At 41.2% G+C, this 15787-nt stretch overlaps 2 protein-coding genes across 2 annotated transcripts in view; one reads left to right on the forward strand and one right to left on the reverse strand.

The window, feature by feature from the left end:
* Nucleotides 1-2792: 2792 nt before the first annotated feature.
* Nucleotides 2793-3583, forward strand: LOC123484451 (cerberus-like). Its single transcript, XM_045214814.1, has 2 exons — nt 2793-3053; nt 3137-3583. The coding sequence occupies exons 1-2, from the start codon at nt 2796-2798 to the stop codon at nt 3419-3421; spliced, it is 543 nt and encodes a 180-aa protein (XP_045070749.1). The 5' UTR covers nt 2793-2795; the 3' UTR covers nt 3422-3583.
* Nucleotides 3584-9841: 6258 nt separating this feature from the next.
* LOC123484447 (alkaline ceramidase 2-like) overlaps nt 9842-15787 on the reverse strand; it is a 38721-nt gene continuing 32775 nt past the window's right edge. The window contains exons 3-4 of the mRNA XM_045214809.1: nt 13532-13669; nt 9842-11117 (exon numbers count right to left, since the gene is read on the reverse strand). Coding sequence (XP_045070744.1) covers nt 10928-11117; nt 13532-13669 — 328 coding nt within the window. The 3' untranslated portion in view covers nt 9842-10927. The remainder of the gene's footprint in view (nt 11118-13531; nt 13670-15787) is intronic.

Genomic DNA, 15787 nt, shown 5'->3' on the forward strand with positions numbered 1-15787 from the left:
GCCCAGTGCGTCTTGTGCCAGCGCCCGCACGTGCCGTGCGAAAGTGGGCATCCAGCCAGGACGGGTTGTGCCAGCTTTACACTCCAGACCTCCAGTGGGCCTCCACGGTCTAGTATATCCTGCTCCGGTTCTACGCACTGGGTTACCAGTGCGCCTCCCCAGACCGGTACGCCAAGCGTACCTGCTCCCCGCACCAAACCAGTGGTGCGTGTATCCAGTCCGGTACGACCCGTACCTGCTCCCCGCACCAAACCAATGGTGCGTGTCGCCAGCCCGGTACGCCCGTACCTGCTCCCGCACCAAACCAGTGGTGCATGTATCCAGTCCAGTACAGCCCGTACCTGCTCCCCGCACCAAACCAGTGGTGCGTGTCGCCAGCCCGGTACACCCCATACCTGCTCCCCGCACCAAACCAGTGGTGCGTGTATCCAGTCCGGTACGGCCCGTGCCTGCTCCTCGCACCAGACCAGTGGTGCGTGTTCCCAGTCCGGCACAGCCCGTGCCTGCTCCTCGCACCAAACCAGTAGTGCGCGTCTCAAGTCCGGCACGGCCCGTGCCTGCTCCTCGCACCAGACCAGTGGTGCGTGTTCCCAGCCCGGTGCGGCCCATGCCTGTTCCTCGCACCAGACCAGTGGTGCGTGTCCCCAGCCCGGTACGGCTGGTGCCAGAGCAGTCCGCTCCACCGGTGCCTAGTCCAGCTCTGGTCAGCTGCTCCAGTCCAGAGCCAGAGTAGTCCGCTCCACCGGGGTCCAGTTCAGCTCCGGTCCGCGGCTCCACTCCAGAACCAGACGTCAGCCCCTCTCCAGGGTGGGCCTCCCACACCAGGGTCCAGACAGGGCTTGGTGCATCACGGGAGGATTGCCGGTCCAGGCCCAGACGTCAGCCCCTCTCCAGGGTCGGGGCCTCCCACACCAGGGTCCAGACAGGGCTTGGTGCATCGTGGGAGGACTGAGAGGGGAAGCATCGCGCCGAGGTCCAGACCGGACCAGGGATTCAACGGGGAGGCAGTAAGGGAGAGGACGTCACGCCCGGAGCCGCCACCGAAGCTGAATGCCCACCCGGACCCTCCCTTAATGAGTCAGGTTGGTGCGGCCGGAGTACGCACCTTTGGGGGGGTACTGTCACGCCCTGACATAGAGTTCGCTAGTTGATTTGGTCAGGGTGTGAATATCTATGTATGTGAAGATCTATGTTGTGTATTTCTATGTTGGCCGGGTGTGGTTCCCAATCAGAGGCAGCTGTCGATCGTTGTCTCTGATTGGGGATCATACTTAGGTAGCCATTTTGCCTACCTATGTTGTGGGATCATGACTCTTGTTTGGCTTGTTTGTGTGTAGCCATTGTGAGCTTCACATTACGTTGCTTTTGTGGTTTTGTCATGTGTTAACTTCGTTAATAAACATGTATGCATTCCACGCTGCACCTTGGTCCAATCCTGTATTCAACGAACGTGACACACAGTATTCTACTAAATTATTTTTTCTAATTTCTTATGTTCCATCAGACAAGATCTGAAAGACTAAATGTAACACTCTTGTTTTTATATTTGTTGTTATTGTCATTGCATTTGATGTGTATTATGAAAATACAGTTAGTTGTTTGCAATGGGACTCACATGATTATATATAAAAATGAAAAGGCAAAATTGTTTAAACACATATATAGCTAACAGGTGTAACAATCGAAGTGAAAATAGCAGTATGATTCAAGCACAGGAGGCAACAAATGTACAAATGCACTAAGGACATTTTTTCACAGTTGTGAATGGATCCATTATCATCCCTCTCATATGGTCCAATAGCCAGTTGTGTATCATTAGAGCCCTCTATTAAGGTCTGAAACAGTCTCTCAATATGAGGCTTCTTGTATTTTGTTAGTAAAACTTTGCATAATACTAATAATAATAATTCATAATAACAACAATAGGCTCATATTTGTTTTGGCCTAATACATACTTCCCTTCAAGTATACATTTCTTTACTGAAAGGTGTGGCATTTGTAGCATAGCTTAAAAAAATACTGTATAATAACCTTATATGCAACATATTGAGTAAATAGATTCATAGGCTATTTGCTCGGACAAATACAAAACAATGAATAAAATAACAAAAAATCATTCAGGAAAATTATCGTTATAATACCATTATTACATGTAAAGCATATGCCATTTGTAATTGCATCCCTAAACGATGTGTAATTGTAATAATAATAATAATAATAATAATAAGCCATTTAGCAGACGCTTTTATCCAAAGCGACTTACAGTCATGTGTGCATACATTTTTACGTATGTATTGTAATGTCTATTCCGTTAATACACACAGACAGACTAACAATACGATTTTACTTCTGAAGTGAGAAGACATCAAAAGACAACATGTCAACAGGAACTTGAGGAGGCAGTTTGCTGACAATTTTACCACGTGCTTTTTAGTAGCCTACTAAATACCTCAAGGTTCTCTGTTAAGTTCGGTCAAGGGGGGGCACTTCATTTGGCCGGTCATAAAAAAAACGGTGACATCCATTTCCTCCGCGTTTGGCCTGTGCTTTTTCATCCAGGAGCATTGCTTGCAGGCTGCCAAAGGTTGTGATCAGTTGTAACTTGTAAGTAGAGACGATGCATATATTTTTCTCAACTTTCATATCCATTTGCGTTCTGCAAACATAAGTATGTGGATATACATTTCAGACGCGTTTTGGAAGACCATTTGGAGAACTAGGGAGGAGCGGGTGGTTTAGGCCAATGCGACAGGGGTGAAGTCTCCAATAATGAGCATGAGAATCTGAAAAAGGAAATGGAAGAGATGCATAATGGTACGCGTAATGATGCCACGTATAATGGACATTTGCCATTGGTTAGCCAACTCACCGCGGTTGCTTCCATCTTCAAACAGACATCCCTTCCAGGCCAGATCAATGACTCTCGTCAAAAGAATGCCAAAGCGTTCTGGAAGAGCTTTTTGCTACGAAGAAGATCTGAGTTATTGTCTATAATACCTATAAGACACAATGAGATCAACCAGCAGATGTGTCGCGCGTTACCAACGTCACAGGTAAGAATACAACCAAATACCCCAACAGGTATTATAATTTATTTGTACTGGGATGAGTCAATTATCATTTGTTTCTTTTTTAGAGGGTTCATCATGACGACTGCGAGACCCTGGTGCTGGAAGACAACATTTGCTTTGGGAAATGTAGTTGTCCAGAGCGCAATACCAACAGCGAAGACGGAGACCACGCTTCTTGCGTTCACTGCTCACCAGTCAAATTGACCAAGTCTGTGCAGTTGAAATGCAAGAACAACACTCAGGTAACTAAAGTGGTGACGGTGTTGGAGGACTGTCAGTGCAAATTGAAGAAAGGACTGTGCTCCCACAGCCGCCAAGGACCCTCTCTTTTTGATCCAATCTTAATTTGAAACATACCATGAAGGAAATTCAGTATGGATGTGTAACCTGGTCTCAGAGCATTTCATATTATTCTGTACAAAAATCAGAGACACTCCATTTATAGGTTACGTTTTGCATGGTAGCTCAATTGGTAGAGCATGGCGCTTGTAACGCCAGGGTAGTGGGTTCGATCCCCGGGACCACCCATACGTAAAAATGTATGTGCACATGACTGTTAGTCGCTTTGGATAAAAGTGTCTGCTAAATGGCATATTATTATTATTTATTATTATTATTAATTTGTGGATGTCCATCATCCATTTCGTATGATATGCTACGAATATGCTAAAAATACACTGTTACGAATTTGCTAAAATGTATGATATGTTACAAATTCCAATTTGTTGTTGCTAACGTTAGCTAGCTTGGTTAGGGGTTAGGGTTAAGTAAAAGGGTTAAGGTTAGGGGAAGGGTTAGCTAACATGCTAAGTAGTTGCAAAGTAGCTAAAAAGTAGTTGCAAAGTTTCTTATTAGCTAAAATGCTAAAGTTGTCCATGATGAGATTCGAACACGCAACATTTTGGTTGCTAGACGTTCACGTTATACACCCACCCATCCATCCATCCAGCCACCCTGACCAACCACCCTTCTTTCGTTTTTGCCTTAAGTAACTTTGTCTTACATAATCATACCAAACCTAACATATCATACTCATTTGAGTGTCCCTGATTTACATTTACTATGTTAAATCCAGTGGTGAAAAAAAGTAGTCAATTGTCATTGTTGAGTAAAAGTAAATATACCTTCATAGAAAATGACTCAAGTAAAAGTGAAAATCACCCAGTAAAATACTACTTGAGTAAAAGTCTAAAAGTATTTGGTTTTAAATATACTTAAGTATCAAAAGTAAATGTAATTGCTAAAATATAGTTAAGTATCAGAAGTCAAAGTCAAATTCAAATTCAAAATTTCAAATGTACATTCAAAATGTAACGAGTACTTTTGGGTGTCAGGGAAAATGTATGTAATAAAAATTTCATAATTTTCTTTAGGAATGTAGTGAAGTAAAAGTTGTCAAAAATATATATAGTAAAGTACAGATACCCCCAAAAATACTTAAGTAGTACTTTCCAAGTATTTTTACGCCACTGGTTACATCTAGTCTATGAGACCAGGCTGGGGTGTGAGGAGTCTGACGCTGAAGTGTAGCCTATCAACTCTATTCTGTACCAATTGTACAGCAGTGGAATGTTGCATGTACTGTACATAAAGTACAAACAATGATAAGAAAGTAACTTAACTATTATACAGTAGAGAAGGAATAACTTGAGAAACATGCCCGATAGGCATACAAATTTGGCACTATATCTCTGATCTACAAACAAGATGAGGTGGGCATGGATAGTCTGCTCTCATTTCTAACACATGGACATTTTGAATTCTATGAAATGTTATTCTTTAGTGGTTATTGTTTGTGTTGAAGTTGCCAATTCCACAAAGCAGCGCTGCTCTTCTGTCATTGTTTAAATAGTTCAAGTTCAGCATTCTAAATCAGGTAAACGTTTGCAAATCAATCTCACATGAAGTTTGGAATGTAGCTACATGTAAAATAAAACATAAAAATAAAGAATAACTTCACAAATTGATCCCATACAGACAGCTTTCAGACAAATTCACAACCCACTGTGTATGAAGGTTTTCCAATGACATGGAGGTGACAGAGTTCTGTTGCTGACACCTCAGTCAAAAGATACAAGGTAATGAACCTTCCTTCATCTGTGCTTCAGTGGTCGGTTAGTTTTTGTTGTAACACACTCCCCCCTGGTGGCATAAACACTGATCAACAGGTAGTCTTAGTTGAGATCAGACAGCCCATTGTCCTTGGCCCAATATACAGCTGCTAATTGCTTAACATATCAACTTCACTGTACAATGAAAATAGGCTACAATTCCAGCCAACATGTTTTAAAGCGAGCCATAGTTGTATGATGGTGATCAAACATAAACTCATATTTTGGCAGGATTTTGACAGACTCGCTATTATGTTCCATTATGTGTTCGATGTTCTAATATGTGTTTGATGTCCAAATCTAACCAACTGAATCAATTCCTCAAAACGAATAATGCCAGGACAGTGCATTTTTTTGTAGTATTTTATATTTTATTGCATAAAATAAAAATAATGTTATAAATGCTTCAATCACATTCAAAATATTTGTCTACAAAACAGGATAAAATATTAAAATAAATATTACTGTGCAAGTTGTATGTATTGTCATTGCAGGTAGAGAGACGGATCAAGAATACTATTTTTATAGATTAAACTTCACCTGAACTGAGTTACAATTATGTAGGCTTTAGGTTGGCTAGCTCAAGGCCGTTTGAATAGAAAATGCATCATTCTTTGCGCCCTAACCTTGAGGCCATCACTGACATGCATGTGATTGGATAAGTAAAAGTAAAGTTTAAACCCCACTGCTTTTACCAATTCAACCCTCTCACATCTGTGATTACTTTGAAAAGGGAAATAAGATTGCATTGTTTAAGTTAAAGCATTCAAACAGGTCCTACGTTTTTTCACACTACTGAGCCAAGCCGAACTCAGTTGACCCAGTTACACATCTACTAGTTGCTGGAACCTTGCTTAATAGGACAATGTGAAGTCAGCAAAAAATTGTTTGGGTCTGCACAATAGTGTGAAAGGGGTATTGGTTAGCCTATGTAAAGATCTGTAGTAGGCTGTCATAGGAATCAAGACACATATTTTGACAAGTAAAAAAGCTTTGCGCTTTGTCAAATCACTCATACTTGGAAAGTAACAGTTACATGACAGAATGGTGATTCTTGATTCTACACAGTCATATTCTAAAAACAGTTACCATGCTGCATGTCTGCAGGTTTTTAAATAAAACCAAGTAGGGAGTATCAAGGTTTGTAGACACTAGCACAGTTTTTTTTTGTTGCCATTGTCATAACAGTGCGCTGCATGTTACGGTATTCCATTCCCATACAATACCTTAAAAGTCATTGAGACATCTACTCACTACAATGGTTGACAATACAAAATAATAATACTTCAGGAGTTTTTTTTTTGTCATGCATCCTTTTAAACAACATGTCTTGAATTTGGTTGTGCTCTACATTTAGGAAAATATATACTTTTTGGCTAAACAAAATACTTCAGATACTGTACTAACAAAACATACCACTGGATAGAGTTGTTTCCTGCACTTGTTTGTAAAATGTTGCTCCTATACTTTGACACCACACAACACAACAAATTGTATACAAAATAAATTGACTGTAAAGAAATAATAGTATAGCTTAGTATTAAACAGAACAGTTCTAAACGGAATCCACGAAAAGGTAATTGATATGAGATTAAATGGCTTGTGGTAAAACTCTATTATTGACGTCTCAATAGTGTTTTGCTATGCCTCCTCCAACCAACAACCTTCCCTTTCAAATGGTAGTGTACAAAAGTTGAGCACTTTTATTCAATTACTACATTTCAATTCACTTACACTACCGGTCAAAAGTTTTAGAACACCTACTCATTCAAGGGTTTTTCTTTATTTTTACTATTTTCTACATTGTAGAACAATAGTGAAGACATCAAAACTATGAAATAACACATATGGAATCATGTAGTAACCAAAAAGTGTTAAACAAATCAAAATATATTTTATATTTGGGATTCTTCAAATAGCCACCCTTTGCCTTGATGACAGCTTTGCACACTCTTGGCATTCTCTCAACCAGCTTGATGAGGTAGTCACCTGGAATGCATTTCAATTAACAGGTGTGCCTTCTTAAAAAGTAAATTTGTGGAATTTATTTTCTTAATGCGTTTGAGCCAATCAGTTGTGTTATGACAAGTTAGGGGGGTATACAGAAGACAGCCCTATTTGGTAAAAGACCAAGTCCATATTATGGCAGGAACAGCTCAAATAAGCAAAGAGAAACAACAGTCCATCATTACTTTAAGACATGAAGGTCAGTCAACACAGAATATTTCAAGAACTTTTAAAACGTTTGTTCAAGTGCAGTCGCAAAAACCATCAAGCACTATGATGAAACTGGCTCTCATGAGGACCGCCACAGGAATGGAAGACCCAGAGTTACCTCTGCTGCCGAGGATAAGTTCATTGGAGTTACCAGCCTCAGAAATTGCAGAGTTCAAGTAACAGACACATCTCAATATCAACTGTTCAGAGGAGACTGTGTGAATCAGGCCTTCATGGTCGAATTGCTGCAAAGAAACCACTACTAAAGGACACCAATAAGAAGAAGAGACTTGCTTACTTGGGCCAAGAAACACCAGCAATGGACATTAGACCGGTGGAAATTTGTCCTTTGGTCTGGAGTCCAAATTGGAGATTTTTGTTTGCAACCGCCGTGTCTTTGTGAGACGCGGTGTAGGTGAACGGATGATCTCCGCATGTGTATTTCCCGACGTAAAGCATGGAGGAGGAGGTGTTATGGTGTGAGGGTGCTTTGCTGGTGACACTGCCTGTGACTTATTTAGAATTCAAGGCACACTTAACCAGCATGGCTACCACAGCATTCTGCAGCGATACGCCATCCCATCTGGTTTGGGCTTAGTGGGACTATCATTTGTTTTTCAACAGGACAATAACCCAACACACCTTCAGGCTGTGTAATGGCTATTTTATCAAGAAGGAGAGTGATGGAGTGCTGCATTTGGGATGAGTCGGACGGCAGAGTGAAGGAAAAGCAGCCAACAAGTGCTCAGCATATGTGGGAACGCCTTCAAGGCGGTTGGAAAAGCATTCCAGGTGAAGCTGGTTGAGAGAATGCCAAGAGTGTGCAAAGCTGTCAAAGGCAAAGGGTGGCTAACTGATAGGCCAGATCATGGCATACTGAAAAAGCAAACCAGGTTCACTCAAGGCTTGCCACTATACACACACACAGTGCCTCTTAATTGGATAGGCTTTGAATGCCTTAATATTGCTGTCAAGGCGTCATAAAGACATTTACATTTACGTCATTTAGCAGACGCTCTTATCCAGAGCGACTTACAAATTGGTGCATTCACCTTATAGCCAGTGGGATAACCACTTTACAATGAATTTTTTATTTTATTTTTTTGGGGGGGGGTTGGGGTAAGGGAGGGGTAGAAGGATTACTTTATCCTATCCCAGGTATTCCTTAAAGAGGTGGGGTTACATGAACAGCAAACAATAACTATGGTAACAGACCTATCCCTTTTATGCCTATGCGAGTATATATTGTTGCAATTCACTATCATGAACAGTTAAGACAGCATTTTACATTTCAGTTCTGTTACTCTCATTTTCATGACAACTGACAATCTGAGACTTGACTTACATTTCCCTTCTAATACTCCACATTCAGTAAAGACTAGGGTTGGGGGGGTTGAGTGTTTAAAATAAGACTCAGCTAAACACCTTACTTCAAAAAGGTACCCGTGTGTTCCAGAGGCTTCAACAGGGAGAACATTTGTTTGCTTTCACTTTTCCTTTACATTTTAAAATATATATATAATACAAATGCTTTTAAATATAGTTGTAGATAATGCAATAACTGAGATAATACTGTATATACAGGAAGTCTGTTAACCCTTTACATTCGTACCCAGTATACGGGTGGAAAATGGCAGATTTGTATACTGCTAAGAGCCTAAATTCGAACGCAGTGGCTGTACAGTAACATGCTATACATGACGTCAGAGTTCAGGATCTCCGCTTCACAACTCTGTATGGGCTTTGACTGACAGCCGTTCTGAACTTGAGCACCACGCGTGACAAGGAGTTGCCTCCATCCCTCCTGCTAATTGGGCAACTTTTGCAAATGTTTTGTTGTCTGAGTGAGGGAAATGCTGTAAATTATGAGGACTCAATGTATTTTGAAAGATGAGACATTGAGGATAATAATAAATACCACTCTGATGTCATACAAGCAAGCCAAACACCTGTGAGTCCAAATGTGCACTTCACATTTCCATATCAACTCACGTAATATACAGTGTCAACGTGTATATTACATGTTTGATGTACAGATGAAAATGGTGTTATACCCTGGGTTGTCCTGAACAGAATGAGCCTATGTTTGTTGTATTGTGATGAAAATTTGCAGCGGACCACGCATCTGAATGCACTCATGACTCCATTCTATGCGCACCAAAATTATTATCTGCTTCTCTGAATTGCCTTGTAAAGGCCTAACACTGTAAGATCATATTTTATAATTTAGCTAGTCATGTTGACAATAGAACAATCTTTCAAATGATGACCCAGATTGCGATTTATAATGGACTGTTTTTGGATTGCGTAAACAACAGTAATTGTGTAAAGACGGGGATGCAGGGCTGTGTTCCAAACAAAAAAACTACAATTGTGCTTGCTCTAGTTCCTCAACGGCGCAGCTAGGAGAAGAAAAAAAAAGCTGCTTATAGTTGAAGATTTTTCTTTGAGTCATAAAAGTGTATTGAAATTACTTAGGAACTGTGCACACTTTGGAGACGTGTGTGGCCACTTGGAAACACAATATATATCTCTCACTTGCCATTTTCTTGTCTTATGTTGCACCTACCCCACATTTTCCAAGAATATTCTTATCAGATTCCTGAATGTATCCAGAGTATTTTTTGTTTTCGTTATCAACAAATGCGGTGAAAAGTACATTGAAAGTCAAATGCACATCAAATCAACAATGTAATGTTTGGATTCAGTCTTGTGTCAGGAGAACTGTTGTGGCCTCAGCTTTAGTCTGAAAATTTTCCAATAATCTCCTAACTGTTCCCTTTTAATTACTACCATGGTTATGCCTATGCTTTCCATATTTCTTCTGTAAGAAACATTTCAATTTAGCCCTATCCACATAGGTCAATTCCCATGAGTGTAAGGGGTTAATTAATACACATCTATAACAGTATAAACAATCAGTCAGCCACGCTGTAAATTTAAATACGGCACAACATACACCATTGGCAAGGTCCTCCCCATTTGTGCTAAGTTGCCTGAAAATACAAGGACAGTGAGCATTTTGAATAGTAGATCCAGAGCTGAAAAATATCATTTCAAAACATATATTTCTGTGAGAAACACCGCAATATACCTATAAATATTACTGGTTCACTCGAAATTGAAATATTCCCAATCACCTCAACAAAGCCTGAGAATTACATTCAGGGTTGATTAATGAACACAACTTGGCAAGTTTCTTAGCATAGAGGTTAGCATAGAGGTTACGTCACTTATGTCACTGTAATAGACGATTGTGCTTTGACACTAAGTTGCATAAACATTATTGCATATGTAACAAGGGAGAGAGTGAGTGAGGGGATTACATTTTGAGGCGATAACGGACAAATTATGTCGCCTTTATGTCACCCATGTCAGAGAAGTACTTTAGAGGTACTTCCTTTTATTACATTCTACATGCATTGTTCCAAATGTCTGACATTAGGGCATATTTTGTGTTCGTGTTTGGGAACACCTCATAGTGAGGGATTTTCCAAGCACAGTGGGCCCTGAGGAGGTTATGACACCTTATGTCACCTTGACAGAGTCAGATTTCTTGGTTTCACAGAGTAGGGTGACATAGGGCACTCCGATGAAGGCCCATTTCTCATTGGGCCAGAACATGATGACCGGGCCTCGTTCAGGGGCCTCTGTTGCCACGTCGAAGTAGGCGAAGCACACACAGCCCAGGTAGGAGGCCAGGCAGATAAGGATGTGCCTGTGGTAACAAGAGAGTCATGGGGTCAGGACCTCAAACATTTAGGGCCAGTTTCTCTAAAAACTAGCTGAGAAACTGGCCCTAATGGTGTATCTCAACAGACTTGAGTGGCTTCCTTTCCTCGTCTCCTTTCTTTCATCTGCACTGATGTGAAAGATCTGGCCCAGTGGGCAAAAATGGTTGAAAGGATGTTCATAATGACATAATTTAAACCATTTTCTGGTTATAACAACATCATTTCAACTAGTTTTGCCTGCTGGGTGTCAGGAAGAAGGACATTTCTTAATACAGAAAGTGTGAAGACAATGTACAGTGGGGAGAACAAGTATTTGATACACTGCTGATTTTGCAGGTTTTCCTACTTACAAAGCATGTAGAGGTCTGTAATCTTTATCATAGGTACACTTCAACTGTGAGAGACAGAATCTAAAACAAAAATTGTATGATTTTTAAGTAATTAATTTGCATTTTATTGCATGACATAAGTATTTGATCACCTACCAACCAGTAAGAATTCCGGCTCTCACAGACCTGTTAGTTTTTTTTTTAAGAAGCCCTCCTGTTCTCCACTCATTACCTGTATTAACTGCACCTGTTTGAACTTGTTACCTGTATAAAAGACACCTGTCCACACACTCAATCAAACAGACTCCAACCTCTCCACAATGGCCAAGACCAGAGAGCTGTGTAAGGACATCAGGGATAAAATTGTAGACCTGCACAAGGATGGGATGGGCTACAGGACAATATGCAAGCAGGTTGGTGAGAAGGCAACAACTGTTGGCGCAATTATTAGAAAATGGAAGAAGTTCAAGATGATCAATCAGTCAATCACCTCTGTCTGGGGCTCCATGCAAGATCTCACCTCGTGGGGCATCAATGATCATGAGGAAGGTGAGGGATCAGCCCAGAACTACATGGCAGGACCTGGTCAATGACCTGAAGAGAGCTGGGACCACAGTCTCAAAGAAAACTATTAGTAATGGATAAAAATCCTGCAGCGCACGCAAGGTCCCCCCTGCTCAAGCCAGCGCATGTCCAGGCCCGTCTGAAGTTTGCCAATGACCATCTGGATGATCCAGAGGAGGAATGGGAGAAGGTCATGTGGTCTGATGAGACAAAAATAGAGCTTTTTGGTCTAAACTCCACTCGCCGTGTTCGGAGGAAGAAGAAGGATGAGTACAACCCCAAGAACACCATCCCAACCGTGAAGCATGGAGGTGGAAACATCATTCTTTGGGGATGCTTTTCTGCAAAGGGGACAGGACGACTGCACCGTATTGAGGGAGGATGGATGGGGCCATGTATCGCGAGATCTTGGCCAACAACCTCCTTCCCTCAGTAAGAGCATTGAAGATGGGTCGTGGCTGTGTCTTCCAGCATGACAACGACCTGAAACACACAGCAAGGGCAACTAAGGAGTGGCTCCGTAAGAAGCATCTCAAGGTCCTGGAGTGGCCTAGCCAGTCTCCAGACCTGAACCCAATAGAACATCTTTGGAGGGAGCTGAAAGTCTGTATTGCCCAGCGACAGCCCTGAAACCTGAAGGATCTGGAGAAGGTCTGTATGGAGGAGTGGGCCAAAATCCCTGCTGCAGTGTGTGCAAACCTGGTCAAGACCTACAGGAAACGTATGATCTCTGTAATTGCAAACAAAGGTTTCTGTACCAAATATTAAGTTCTGCTTTTCTGATGTATCAAATACTTATGTCATGCAATAAAATGCAAATTAATTACTTAAAAATCATACAATGTGATTTTCTGGCCTCTACATGCTTTGTAAGTAGGAAAACCTGCAAAATCGGCAGTGTATCAAATACTTGTTCTCCCCACTGTATGTATTAATTCCCTCTTAAAAACAACAGGTGCAATTTCATCCAATTGGCTTGAGTCATCTGGTGACACAGATCAGTATCAGTCCCTGATTAGAAGGAGAGAATTCAAAACAGAGGCGTTGCAGGTTTCATCCCCCTAGGCTTAGAATGGAATATCCCTACATTAGAGAGTGATTAATAAAATATTTCAAGCCTCTTAAAATACCACAAGGGAAAGTAATTCTGAAAGCCAGTGTCATAAGAATATTTGTGATCATCATGCGTTCACCATGTGTGATGGAACATATCAAGGTGACCCCATTTAAAAGGATGACATTAAATGGTAGCTACCCATCTTTCCCACTCATTTGAGATTGAGGCATATAAAGTAGCTGGATCAACACATCAGACAGCGTGGTGCATGGACTCATCTCACCATTAGACCACTTTTGAGGTCTGGAAACATTAAAATGTTTCATTTCTTTTATTTATCCTAGTTGAATTCACTGACTGTAAGTCACTCTGGATAACAGTGTCTGCTAAATGACCAAAATGTAAATGCAAATTCTCTCAATGACTTCTCATGCAGTTTCAAGCTCACCAAGCACAGTGTAGGTAGGGAAAGTTGACAGAGGACCACATCTCACAGAAGATCTTGTCACTGATCCAGCAGAGGAGAGCCAGAGCCCACCAGATCCCCGAGATCAGCCCCAGCTTGAGTACACGTGGGTTCTCACACCTGCAAACACAACACAATAACATATTGGCAATGCATAAGTCCCCACACAAAGACATATACAATCACACACACACACCTTGCATTCCCCAGTGACTTCACGGCTTGCTGTTGTTAATGTAAGTTCTATATTGACAAGAACTACAGCAAACACAAAACCACAAGCAAATGCCAGTACAACTTCCAGTAAATGCCCATACATGTTACTTTTCATTGCATTTCAAATAAGAGCTTAAAACGATAGGAAGCCATGCATGTAAAAAGCAATGGGCAATGAAATATCACATTTAGCAAACGCTCTTATCCAGAGTGACTTACAGGAGCAATTAGGGTTAAGTGCCTTGCTCAAGGCCACAGAGATTTTTCACCTAGTCTGTTCGGGGATTCGAACCAGCAGCTTTTCGGTTACTGGCCTACTGCTCTTAACTACTAGGCTACCTGCCGCCATAGTCAACTAAAATCCCCATACAGATTTTGAATCTGGTATAAAAATAATAACAAGCAGGTTGTCACGATCGTTTACGGATGAGACGGACCAAGGCGCAGCGTGATAAGCGTACATATTTATTCACGTACTGAACACGACAAAACAACAAACAAACGATACGTGAAGTCTAAAGGTTACACAACACAAACCTATACAGAACAAGATCCCACACAGACTGGTGCCAAACGGCTGCCTAAGTATGGTCCCCAATCAGAGACAACGAGCTACAGCTGCCTCTGATTGGGAACCACCCTGGCCAACATAGATCTACACGATCTAGAAACTCAACATAGAAAACTAAACATAGAAACTACACACCCTGGCTCAACATTTAAGAGTCCCCAGAGCCAGGGCGTGACACAGGTAGACTCCCCTCAGGTAAATGCTTCCAGTTCAGTCAGTCAGACACGTGTGCACTGACAGTAGTTTATATTTGTAAATAGCATGAGCAGTATTTAACTGAGCCTCAGTCCGGTGTCACATTGACGGGCGACTCGCCCTGACAGGGGAAATTAAGTGTGGCGATGGGCTGTGTTGTGACAAGCGGTCTGTACTGGGACAATATACCATTAATCATCGACACCGACCATACCGATCACTTATCGCAGGCATTTTGCTGATATTGTTCATTACAATAAGCAGCCTATACTAGAGAAATGTGAAGTTTTAAATGAAATAAGGTTGCTAATATGGGTGATTGTTAATGGGACAATTGATGGCTACAACCAAACTATTAGTAGTAGTAGTTTAAAGGATAATTTAAAAAAACAGTGGTGCACATTGTTATACATTTTTTGTTCTACTTATTGTTATCGCATCAATTCAGGCAATGTATCGCGATATGGATTTTGTTTTTTATATCGCAGAGCTCTAGTCTGTAAAACTGGCTAATTAAGCACCGAGAAGGAGAAACGCATGCACGAGAGAACAAGCAGTAAAGAGGAAGTGCAAAAATAAAGAGACGGGGGAAAAAGACAGTGTCAGGAAATAGAATGTCAGAAGAACTGTGGTAGAACTATTAACTCATATTAGCGCATTTCCATGCAACTTTGAGCTTGAAGGAGACACACACATGTTAAAAAACCACAGGGACTATGGGTAGTGAAATGACAATGGCGTCGTTCCACGAAATGAGTGTAACTTGTTGAAAAAAACACTTGATTTTAACATTGTCATGAAAAGCACATGTTCAACGTCATAAAAAAACTTGATGTCCCGTCTCAACATGTTAAAATTGGCCTATAGTAAGTGGCTATTTAGTGCCAAATAAAGTTACAGCATTGACTGTAACAGGGTTGACGATTTCAGCTTACATCAGCCATAAATCCCCTTGTGACAGGGGGAATGGAAGCTTATTGCGTGCAACAGGGAGGGCCAATTGAATGCAAGCTTCATTATTATTATTTTTTATCAGAGCCTGTCTATCTATGGGTAACAGGGTTGATGTGTTATGCTCGACCCACTACGTTTTCCACCACAAAACAGAAAATTGCAAAAAAACTGTAGAACCAGCTCACCTGATTTGACACTATGATTTGACTATTAGATGTTCAATGTTTGTTTAGATGTACAGTTGAAGTCGGAAGTTAACATACACCTTAGCCAAATACATTTAATCTCAGTTTTTCACAATT

The sequence above is a fragment of the Coregonus clupeaformis genome, unplaced genomic scaffold (assembly GCF_020615455.1).
Source record: "Coregonus clupeaformis isolate EN_2021a unplaced genomic scaffold, ASM2061545v1 scaf0319, whole genome shotgun sequence".
In the NCBI taxonomy this organism is placed as follows: domain Eukaryota; kingdom Metazoa; phylum Chordata; class Actinopteri; order Salmoniformes; family Salmonidae; genus Coregonus; species Coregonus clupeaformis.

What these genes read in the sequence shown, in the direction of transcription:
- LOC123484451 (XM_045214814.1), top strand. Translation starts at nt 2,796, where the DNA reads ATGGAAGAGATGCATAATGGTACGCGTAATGATGCCACGTATAATGGA. An exon ending in GCGCGTTACCAACGTCACAG is followed by an intron (nt 3,054 to 3,136) that starts GTAAGAATACAA and finishes TTTCTTTTTTAG; the next exon opens with AGGGTTCATCATGACGACTG.